This window comes from Panicum virgatum, chromosome 7K (genome assembly GCF_016808335.1).
Source record: "Panicum virgatum strain AP13 chromosome 7K, P.virgatum_v5, whole genome shotgun sequence".
In the NCBI taxonomy this organism is placed as follows: Eukaryota; Viridiplantae; Streptophyta; class Magnoliopsida; order Poales; family Poaceae; genus Panicum; species Panicum virgatum.
In genome coordinates this window covers 37,934,339-37,945,158 of record NC_053142.1, presented here as the reverse complement: position 1 = coordinate 37,945,158, position 10,820 = coordinate 37,934,339, and the positions used below count along the sequence as shown (strand labels likewise).

At 51.6% G+C, this 10,820-nt stretch overlaps 2 protein-coding genes and 1 long non-coding RNA gene across 4 annotated transcripts; 2 read left to right on the top strand and 1 right to left on the bottom strand.

The window, feature by feature from the left end:
* The first annotated feature begins 260 nt into the window (after positions 1-260).
* On the top strand, positions 261-4,098 carry LOC120642470 (transcription factor RF2a-like). Of its 2 annotated transcripts, XR_005662600.1 has the most exons (5): positions 620-1,173; positions 2,323-2,455; positions 2,980-3,064; positions 3,441-3,962; positions 3,994-4,098. XR_005662600.1 is itself a non-coding variant. In XM_039919012.1 (4 exons), the coding sequence occupies exons 1-4, from the start codon at positions 620-622 to the stop codon at positions 3,812-3,814; spliced, it is 1,146 nt and encodes a 381-aa protein (XP_039774946.1). In that variant the 5' UTR covers positions 261-619; the 3' UTR covers positions 3,815-4,098. The 2 variants fall into 2 exon arrangements, 1 of the variants encoding a protein (XP_039774946.1); XM_039919012.1 differs by having other exon boundaries at positions 261-1,173; positions 3,441-4,098.
* Positions 4,099-4,715: 617 nt separating this feature from the next.
* LOC120642614 lies at positions 4,716-6,718 on the top strand. Its single transcript, XR_005662649.1, has 2 exons — positions 4,716-5,478; positions 6,484-6,718. It is a non-coding gene; the product is annotated as an uncharacterized LOC120642614 (long non-coding RNA).
* Positions 6,719-7,610: 892 nt separating this feature from the next.
* Positions 7,611-10,515, bottom strand: LOC120642464 (cytochrome b561 and DOMON domain-containing protein At3g07570-like). The gene is made up of 4 exons (XM_039918999.1): positions 9,939-10,515; positions 9,279-9,678; positions 8,868-9,160; positions 7,611-8,235 (listed from the first exon to the last, which is right to left on the bottom strand). The coding sequence occupies exons 1-4, from the start codon at positions 10,167-10,169 to the stop codon at positions 7,999-8,001; spliced, it is 1,161 nt and encodes a 386-aa protein (XP_039774933.1). The 5' UTR covers positions 10,170-10,515; the 3' UTR covers positions 7,611-7,998.
* Between the last annotated feature and the right edge of the window lie 305 nt (positions 10,516-10,820).

Here is a 10,820-nt window from a genome sequence, read left to right as displayed (position 1 = left end):
CAGTGGGTTCCGACTGATACACCTTCCTTTTTGAAGGTGAGAAAAGAAAAAACTGGTACTGCCGTATTAGTACAAGCTGGCCCTGAAAATTGCACCCAAGGTACTGAACATTACGCCTTGTTCGAAATTCGTGGACTTTACGGTACTTCTGCCAGGACGATCCAAAGAAAGAAATCCTGAACAGCTGAGCTATTACTCTTTTTTTTTTTTTGAAAAGCACAGCTGAGCAAGTACTCCGAGTAGACCACAGCTCAGAATATTCGGAGGTCTCCAGGCCGGCAGGCCCAGTAGTCTTCGTGTTTCGGAGAAGACCAGGGTCGAGCCCGGAGCTGGCCCCAACTCGCGGCGCATCTCGGCCAGATTGGCAGATCCGAAGGCCCAATGCGGCAGCGGCGACGGCCACTCTCGCCCCACGTCGTCCCCGGTGCGGCGCCCCTTCATTTTTCTCTGCGGAGTCAATGCCTCGGTCAAAGCTCAACGCGAGCATGTCTTCCTCCTGCCCCTCCCCGTAGCTCCACCACCCCCTCCTGGCTCCTGCTCCCTTGTCTCCCTGTCCCCTCCCTTCCGCCGCCCCCCCGTGCCCCCGCCGCCGCCCTCCACCCGCGTTCCCCAGATCTCCATGGACCCGGCCCCGCCCGTGGACCCCGCGGCTTCCTGCTCGGTCTCCACCTCCGCCTCCGCCTCTGCCTCCGCGGCGGCGCCGGGGGACATGGCCGCGATGCTGCCGGACTCGCCGCCGCGGCGCGGGGCCGGGCACCGCCGCGCGCAGTCGGAGATCCTCCTCGGGGGCGCCGCGCTCCCCGACGACCTCACCTTCGACGCCGACCTCGGCGTCGTCGGGGAGGCCTGCGGGGCCGGCGACGAGGACGAGGAGGACGAGGACGAGGACGAGGACGGGGGCGGCGGCGCGGGCGGCAGCCGGATGTTCGAGATGTTCCTCCAGAACGGCGGCACGCTCCCCGGGCCGCCGGAGCCCTCGGCGCATCCGCATCCCGCGGCGACCCCGCCGCCGCGGCCGCGGCACCAGCACAGCATGTCGATGGACGGCTCCACCTCCCTGCTGGGGTCCACCGCCGCGGGGACGCCCGGGAGGGCGGGCGCTGACGCCAAGAAGGCAATCTCCGACGCGAAGCTCGCCGAGCTCGCGCTCGTTGACCCCAAGCGCGCAAAGAGGTGAGAACCTAGCAACAGACCCATATGTAGGAGAGCTACCCCCCTTGTTCTGCTTGCGACTGCGGTTTATGTGTTGTCTGTCACGATGTCACCTTTGTAGTATCTCCGGGTTAGTAATAACAATCAGGCGAATATGAAATTAATTGATGCGGCGATTGACAATGACTGATCACCTGAAGAGACTGTTATTTCTAATTTTAAAGAGCGCACCCTCTCTGAAAAGAGTCACAGGATTCAGAATGTGAACGGGAGGAAAGTTGTGGAATCTGGAGCCATGCATTGAAATGTGACCCACTTGAACTTTTGACCTAATTGTAATCCAACAAAATATAATAGCATTATGGACTGTCGATATCACAGATATTATGCGATTTGGCTTATTATTGGTTAACATGTCTGATCTTGATTATTAAAGAATCATAGACCATAGTAGCTCTCTCCTTTGCTAAATCACAGGTGAAAGGTGATTTGGTTCATCATTTGGTGACTGATAGGTTAATTAAATTGCAGTATTATATTATTTGGTTCATCATAGGGTGACTAATAGCTTAATTAAATTCCAGTACTTATATTATTTGGTTAACCATTGGGTGACTAATAGGCTAATTTAATTTCAGTACTTACATTGGACAGAACTAACATGACAGATCTTGTTCAGCGAAGAAACATGTTAGCCCTATGCTTCATGTTTGCCACACCTCTTTGCTTTTATATGTAGTTTGACATGTAGAAATGTCTTGATGATAACAAATTTGAGCACTTAACTTTCCAGTTTTAAGAATAAACTAGTTCTTTAATGGGTCCACTAGTCTTTATATGTGACCTACGATGTAAGTTTCAGTAGATATTCATTTATTTTCTGTCTTTCTTGTGGGAAGACTTCAGGATTGTATTCTAAAATATCTGGCAATGAGCTTATATCACTGTAATTTAGTAATTTAACTTCCAACATCAGTAGTTTGGAACAATTTTTTGTGCTACACATAAATGAGTCTATTCAATTCATGTGATTTCTGAAGGTACTTCACTCCATGATTGATTCAATGGTTGTTCAGCACAACAATCTATATAGATGTGTGTTGAAGTTATGCTAATTAGATTAACACTTAGTAATCTAATATTTTCTTTTGCTTCTGCGACACATTTTAGGATCTTGGCAAACCGGCAGTCAGCTGCTAGGTCAAAAGAAAGAAAGATGCGCTACATTGCAGAACTTGAAAGAAAAGTGCAGACTCTCCAGTCAGAAGCGACTACACTATCAGCTCAGCTGGCCATGTTGCAGGTTCTTCACTTGTCTTTACCTTTTCTCGAATTCTTGAATGTAGTGATGAGTTAGATACCTACCTGCAGCTACAATTTGGTTATGAGTCACAGTTGCTTCTCAGTCGCATGGATAGTCAACAGAGATATGAAATGATAGTTTGATACATGCATGGTTTTGTAATTATTTTTAGCGCTTATTAACAGTTTAAATATAGCAGAGATTTGAGACTATGACTTTGCTTCTTCAATTCTGTAACAACTAATTTGTCTGCATAAGGCTTTTTACTTATCCAAGCTGTTCTGCATATTGTAGAAATCAATTGTGTAACAACTAAATAGATTTTAAAAAAAAATTATTCATGTTTTACTAATGAAGCTTGTTGTAGCCTTGTAGGAATAATGATAACTTGTGATTTGGTTTCTGTTTGATAACTCTTAACCTACATATAGGTTATAGATGCTACGAATATAGTTCAAGTTTTCAGAGAACTTTCCTCTTTTGCAATTTCAACAAGTATATAATTGATTATCTGTATGATACAGAGAGATACCACTGGTTTGACAAGTGAGAACAGTGATTTGAAGATACGTGTGCAGACAATGGAGCAGCAGGTCCGGCTGCAAGATGGTAAGGTTTTGTTCACATAGTATTTGTTGTGTTACAAATTTGAAGTGAACAAATTAAGGTCTTAGAAAAGAAATGGCACTCTGCACGCTACTTTTTTTTTTGTTCCAAATTCTACTTTTATCATGCATGCATATGTGAAAATTTTCATTTGGGAGGGTTGTCCTGATCTTTTCATTTCAATATGATATATGATAAAGGAAATGTGAAGCATGGTAAACAATCATTTACAAATATTAACAGTAATTCTATGTAATTTAAGACTTAGGGATAAAATTTTACCTAAATATGTCTATGTTTAGGGAAGTAGCACAAAAGCTTATTCCAGGAGATTCCTTTTCCATTCTTAGTATTCTAACCAGATCTTGTCTACGTGCAGCACTGAACGACAGGCTAAGAGATGAGATTCAGCAGCTGAAGATTGCAACAGGACAGGTAAATGCCAGCATTGGAAAAATGGGAAACTTTGGTGTGTCCTCATTTGGTGGCAATCCACAAAGCTACCAGCGCAGCCATATACAGTCTCTTCTGGCGGCTCAGCAGCTGCTGCAGCTCCAGATCCACTCCCAGCACCAGCAACAGCAGCAGCCGCATTTGCAGCAGCAGCAGCATCTCAGCACTGCCCAGCAGCACCTGCTGCTGCAGGAGTCGCTTCCGTTTCCGGGTGACCTGAAGATGAAGGGACTCGCTATGCCATCACATGGTCAAAATGCAGGCGCCTCTGACAGCCGTGCCGTCCAGAGCGAGCCCTGAGGATTTAGCCTGGATTGATGTCCGTCGTTAGTAATAATATTGCTCTGTATGACTGAGCGGTTCATGCATCGATCAGCGCGGTGTCTAGGTAAACTTCAAATTGTTCGAGGCACTTAGGATTTGTGCAGCCTGTAGCTCCCGTTTGGTTGTAAGCTGTAGTGCTGATGAACCCTGCAGAGTCATTTACCGCGTCGGATGTTTCATTTGGAACTGGCCTTGACGGCTTGACTTTGTTGTGCCCTGCCTGGAACCGTTCTTGCGACAGTTACTTCGAAGCCCTGAAACCGCGTGTCCGTTGCACAAGATAAAGCTTTTTTTTTTTGAAGAAAGGCACAAGATCAAGCTGAGCCGTAGCAGCAGGTGTACCCTTCGGCTACAGAAACACGGCACGGACGAAACCGTTGCTGTCCACTTGGCCGGCAAACATTATGACCTGGGACCACCTCAGCCTGCTGATGATGCTAGCTGTCTGGCTGAAATCGTGGTCTGAACTGCACACTCCGCCGGATCGCGTGGCCCAAACGTGTGGTGACAGCGTCCGCGCCACGTGGTATGGTAAGGTGTCGGGGGCGATCCTAGTCACCACGATCGGAACCGCGATGAGCCTCGATAAGCACTGGCTGATCTCGATGTGACGCCGAAGGCGACGAGCCTCGACGAGCACTGGCTGTGGGCTGTGGCTGATTTCGATGTGACCTCGTCGGCAACTTTCCCATCCGTCGTGGGCTCAAGCACGGTGAGGTAATTCGATTCAGCCCCCCGCGGCATGTGCGCCGGGTATATGGACTGCGTTCGGTGACGTTGGCGCAAGTAGTAGTAATCTCGAGATTCGTGAACCGACAGTTGCTTTTTTATTTTTAAGTTCGTATATACCATCCATAAATATCAAGATATATGGGCCCGTAGAAATAATAAAATAAAGAATGCGGAAAGGGAGAAGACTGGTGCCGTGCTCATCTTGTCCTTGTCGCCGCAGCAGGCCGGCGATTGCGGATGCCCGATGCCGCCGCCGATCTCCACCCCTTCCACCGCTCCCCACCCAACCGGCGGTCTCCGCTCCTCCCCGCCGCAGCAGGCCGGCGGTTGCTGCCCCTGCCCGCCAGGTCTTCGCCCAACGCGCGGCCGCGCACACAAGCTTCCCGGAGCGCACGCGAAGGCTCGCGTCCGCGGTCGCGCGTGCTGCGTGCAGGAGCTCTTGGCTCGCACCGGCGGCCGCGTAGGGCGAGAGCTTGTGCCGGCAACAGCTCGTGCGAGCGCTCACGGGCACTGCGTGGCCGGATTTCGTGCCGGCGGCCTTCTCCGTGAGGACTCGCTCATCCCCTTGTCTAGGTGAACCTCGCCACTGCGCCGCACTCCGCGGGCCGAAGCCCGAGACACGGCGCTGCTCGTCACGGAGGAGGACGACGGCGGCGCCTCCCCCCACCGGACCTGCTCCGCATCTCGCCGAGAAGACACCCGCCACCACGCTCGTCCCGTCGTCCGCATCGACGCCGCCCTCGAGGCCCACGTGCAGCTCCGCCGCTGCCCACTGTACGGCGCATAACTTCACCAAATCTACCGGGGTGCACAAGATCGATGGCCTCTGGTTCATCAGCGGCGGCTACAAGGCCAGGAACTCCCACGATCGAGGTCCAGGCCAACTTCATCTGATTCGCATGCGGCAGGTACTTATCCTGTGATGACTTCCCCCAAACACGTTCGTTTCTATTCGTCCCCGTCCAGAACCCCAGGCTTTCGTCAAATAATTAACTAGTTCCTGATTACAATAATTAGTGGTGCTTATTTTTTATTTTGTGCTGTACCCTTATTTGATTTCCCCTACTGACAAGAACTAGCACTCGATGCCTGTAAGATGACAAACAATTTTAATTTGTTCATTATATTTTTCCTGTGCTTGTTGAATTTTCTTGACATGTATCTTTTGGCATGCACTAATCTAAGTCAACGTCATTTATTAATCTGGCTCCAGGATAGTTACTCATGCACCAAAATATGTGAATCTTTACATTTAATATAATTTTTTTGAATTTGATTTTATTCATGCACCAAAATATGTGCACATTTATATTTAATATTTTCCTTTTTGTACAAATTACTTGTGAATTCTGGTATACTTTTGTGATCCCTTCATTTTCCTTGCTGTCTAAGTCCATTCAACTTATTTGTCTTCAGTTGGTGATGTGTATGGACCAACCTATTAGTTGTGATTTGCATAGAACTATGTGCATCCTTATATTTAAAATTGCAACATTATGTGTTGTTTGCAAATATTTATATATTTTTATGAGATAACAAACTTCAGTGCATGTACTTTTATGTCAAGAAATGTGTGCATCATGATGTGAATATTTCTCGAGATGTTCTATGTGCACAAAGTACATCTTTGTATGCTTAATGGTTTCACAAATTTTATTGCTGATTATGAAACTTGTGAATCTTGCTGGTTGCACCTTCATTTAGCTTGGAAGATGCAGAACTTTAGTTATGTAGTGGTGCATCACGCTACTTGCATGTTAGGGTTAATATGTGCACATAGATTTCAATGATTTCGATAATTTTGACATTTTCTATCTGCACCAAAATATGTGCATATTACCTACCAACCGTTTTTTATAAGTTTTGTTACATGCAAAATGATATGTGCATCTTTATGTTACTATTATTTATAGTTGCATCAAGGCAGGTGCGCAAGGGAGGACTTGTGATGTGAAGACCTCTCATCAAGGGAAGACCTCTCATCTAGCTCAATAAAAGAGGGTTGTATGTAAAGAAATATTTGTTTCATCTCTTGTGATGTACTCCGGCAAAGACTTGTGCTTCATGCCCACCGGCAAAGACTATTGTACATTTCTGGTTAAAAAAATTAACTAAGCACAAAAATGTGTGTACCTTACATGTTCATTATAAGCATGCTTATGTGCTCTTATATAGAAACAATCTCATAATTTTTTCAAAATAAATGTACATCTGTTATTGGATTTTAGATTAGTGCATCTCGTGTTCTCGTGAAAGTTGGAGTGTCATATGCACTGGAATGATGCTTTCTCCTTGGACCATGGGCTAGATGAGCCTCTGGTTAAAAAATATTTTGTCCTGTTCAAGATTTTTTTACTGGAACCGTCGTACATGTTCTAGATGCCCTTTCCTGAATCCTCCCGGCCACGCTCTCGTCCACCGACGCCTCGAATTCTGTGCGCCGCGATATTTAAAGATAATCCACCACAGCCGAATACGACGGTACTATTCTCATATACTTGTACCGTACAGACGCTACTAAAAGCTCGCACGAATGTTAGCATCATCTGGAACGACCACGTTTCCGGCGCATGTGCCGCGGGCGGCTGAAAATCCGCTCTCAAGCACGGTGCGGCGGCGCTGCCGACGGCCGCGCGTCCTCCGCCGTACGTGCGGACGTGCCGGCCGGCCGTGGACTTCGGGGCGGCGGCTGTCGGCTGTCGGCTGTCGGCTGGTGCCCCGGATGTGCCCGCCACCATCAGGTGGTAGCTCTCACGAGTCCGGGGGCAAAGCCAACACGGAACCGCTCGGCCGCGCCCCCGGCACGCATCCACCCGTGCGGTGACCGCGCCACGGCCCGGCATGTCGCCGCGCCCGGCGCCGCCAGCGGCAAATCCGGCCCTGATCGTCCTGCTGTGGTCGGCGGCGCTGGCACACAAGCAGCTTCCGGCTGTTTGCTCGTCTGGAACGACGCATCGAGGCATGCCAATCTCAGATTAGCAGTGTCGAGGTCCAGGAATCGGCAAAAAGAAATAGAATCATCATTGATCAATGCACGGTGGAACCAAGAAGGGGGTGAAGAACAAAACTATCATCTGAATGGGTACAAGTACAGCACAAACACGACCATGTACCAATGTACAAATATGAATATGAATCAGAGCGTCCAGCTAGGCTAGAGCAGCAGTCCGGCCCTTGCTTCAAATCCTATACCCAAAACAAAAATAAAAAAATCAAATTTTAGCCAGCCAAGCACGCTTTCCCGAATGCACTGTCCAGTTGTGAGCTAAGGAACAAGAACAGGTGTGTGTATGTGTGTCACGTCACTGGCCGTGAACGCTTCATTCTGCGTACGCCCATCAGTTTCGTCCTATGGCCAGAGTTGTCCAGAATAACGACTCTGGTATCGCTGCCTGCCTGCCTGGAAGGGGGTCGGTCGGTCGAGCGGATCAGTCGTCGTCGGCGTAGCAGCGCTTGACCTCGAAGGCGGCGACGGCGACCACCCAGACGGCGACGAAGACGCCGTAGGAGACGATGTAGGCGTTGGTCTCCTGCGCGATGGAGAGGCCCAGGAAGACGTTGCCGACGGCCACCAGGATCGCCGCGCGCCCGATGTTGTGGTGGTACCAGTTCCAGAACCGACGCACCTTGGACGTCTTGTCCGGCCGCGCCAGGATCGCCAGCACCTGGGTGGTGGTGGACGTGCATCACATGTATATTCAGAGTCAGAGCACGGCAAAACACATCGTCATCAGCAGACGAAAAGCCAAGTTCACCTGAAGCAGCAGTGATTTTTATTTTTATTTTGTTCCTGAGACAGACAAATTAATCTGCAGTTTCCTTCCCTAGGGCCTAGGCCAACTTTTTCACTCGAAGCACTATACTTTTTTTTTCGTCGGCAACCGAAGATTCCAAGCATAAAAAACTGGTCTCCGCTGTCAATGCATGGAAGCCTCTATTCTGATTGCATACTTTTCACAGGGCATGTGAAAACGCTCACTCGCTTCTTCACTCCTAGTAGTACTTGAGTATACTTACCCGCAGTCAACAACAACAACAAAACCTGTCGCTTCTGAGCTCTAAACAAATGGGCATGCTGGTTAATTAGCCAGGCTGGCCTCGCGGCAGATTCCAACAATCCAGACCATACGCATGTGATGTGCCCAAGCAACCCAAAGTGGACACTAAGTACAAATTCATCATGATTTTTATTCAATTTTCCCCCATATTATTGAGACTGTTAATCTGATCTAGCAGCAGCAGCAGTAACTCAGAGAAGGTTCTGAATTTTTCTCTTCCACAGTAAGGCGTCGCGTACCTGGAGCGACGCCATGGCGAGGATGGCGATGCCGAGCGCCTTGTGCGCGTCCACGTTCTTGAGTCCGTCCCCGTTGAGGCGGAAGCCGAGGACGACGGCCGCGATGCCGATGGCGTAGCCGCACACCTGGATGGCCAGGTGGCTGTAGAACCAGCACGGGTCCAGCTGCCGGAAGTAGCGCGCGGTGATCATGCCGATGGGCATCAGCACGCCCCACCCCATCATGGCCAGCAGCCCGTGCCTCCGCTCCGCCGGGAACGTCCCGTCGCCGGGGCCGAAGCTGGAAGACATCCCTGCAGCGGAACGGGCCTCCGTCATGCACGCACGCACGCGTTCGATGGCTCTTGGCAATCGGAGAAGAAGAAGAAGGGGAAAAAAAAGAAAGAAAAATGCGAGGCGCGGCATATGTACCGGAGGTGTAGTTGAAGGCGCGGGAGGCCACGCTCTGGTGCATCGGCAGCTGCAGGGTGCTGGACGGCGGCAGGTTGCCGTCGGGCCCGACGGCGTAGATCAGGTACGGCTGCGGGTAGTCGGTGCTGAGCTGGAAGGCGAGGTAGAGGCGGCCCGAGTGGGAGACGACGGCGGACTTGTTCCTGACGAGCTTGAGGAGGCCCCTGTTGGGGGCGACCTCGTCGGGGCTCTTCCCGGCGAGGTAGTACTGCTTGACGGCGCCCCTGCCGCCGGACGCCCACCCGGCGACGGCGCTGCTCCCGACCATGGCGCCCTTCCCCGAGAAGCCGACCGCCACGTACGAGCCCCTGTCCGGCGCCGACAGGACGAAGCTCCACACGCTCGGCCCCGTGTTCTTGTACTGCGCGGCGCACACGCACCAGCCGTGACAAAAGCAATTCGGGATCAGATCGGGTGAGCTCGCCGTGCCCCGCTCGCGAACGCATCGCGTCGTTGAACTCGATGGCAATTCGCAAAGTTATTTCTCCGGCGCTCGCAGATCGGCTACCTACTCGAAGCGAGCTCCGAAGCAGTGCATTGGCAGTGGGAGGGATCTAGGACGAACCGAATCCCGGAAGCAAATTTGAGAGATCGGAGTAATGTGCGAGGCGGGGGGCGTACCCGGAGGACGAAGTCCTGCTGCTTCCAGTTGGCGGCGCACCGGAACCCCGCGGTGTCGAAGGGCACGAGGCTGGCGACCGCGAGCTTCGCCGCGGCGCACGAGTCCGTCGACGACGACGACGACTCCTGGCGGCTCAGCGCGACGCAGGACCCGAGCAGGGAGAGCAGCAGGAGGAGGAGGCGCGCGGACGACGAGGACGAGGACGACGACGCTCGGGAAGGAGCCGCCATTGGCGCGAGCCGGCGAGGCGCTGGCGTGTTCTGCTCCGCCGCTGCCGCCGCTGCTCTTCCCCGGGGCGCGCCGCGCACCAGTGTCCTGGCGCCCCCCTTGTGCTCGGGCTGTGGCTGTCCCCTGGACCTGGCAGTGGCAGGCGCCGGGACAAGATTGGTGCGTGGAAGCGAAGGGATGATGGGGATGGCCCCTCAAAGGGGAAGACGCGAGCGCGAGCGCCCCGGGGACCCCCGTGGGGGACAGTTTGGCAAGGCCAGACGATGAGGCCGCGCCGCCCGTTCGCGCTGCTCGATTTCCCCTGCTCGCGGTCGCGGATGTACCGTCCCGCCTCGGAAGCCTCTGCGCTGTGCCTGCCCGCGTGTGGTGTGTGTGTATAAGTACTACCATGTGGCCGTGTCCTGTTCTTGGGTGAAGCTGCTCGCCTAGGGAAGCGCGCACATGGCGGGATCAAACGGATTCGATAACCGCGGTGGGGGGCGGCCTTCAACTTGGCGTAAACAAGACGTGAGGTCTCCTCCACCTGGGGCTAAGGCCAATCTCAGGAGTTTTGAGTATAAATTATTGTAGTATTTTCGTTTGTATTTGATAATTATTGTCCCGTCATGAGTTAACTAGACTCAAAAGATTCGTCTCGCAAATTATAGTTAAAC

What these genes read in the sequence shown, in the direction of transcription:
- LOC120642470 (XM_039919012.1), top strand. Translation starts at nt 620, where the DNA reads ATGGACCCGGCCCCGCCCGTGGACCCCGCGGCTTCCTGCTCGGTCTCC. An exon ending in GACCCCAAGCGCGCAAAGAG is followed by an intron (nt 1,174 to 2,322) that starts GTGAGAACCTAG and finishes GACACATTTTAG; the next exon opens with GATCTTGGCAAACCGGCAGT. An exon ending in CTCAGCTGGCCATGTTGCAG is followed by an intron (nt 2,456 to 2,979) that starts GTTCTTCACTTG and finishes TGTATGATACAG; the next exon opens with AGAGATACCACTGGTTTGAC.
- LOC120642464 (XM_039918999.1), bottom strand. Translation starts at nt 10,169, where the DNA reads ATGGCGGCTCCTTCCCGAGCGTCGTCGTCCTCGTCCTCGTCGTCCGCG. An exon ending in AGCAGGACTTCGTCCTCCGG is followed by an intron (nt 9,679 to 9,938) that starts GTACGCCCCCCG and finishes TGCGCCGCGCAG; the next exon opens with TACAAGAACACGGGGCCGAG. An exon ending in CGCCTTCAACTACACCTCCG is followed by an intron (nt 9,161 to 9,278) that starts GTACATATGCCG and finishes GTTCCGCTGCAG; the next exon opens with GGATGTCTTCCAGCTTCGGC.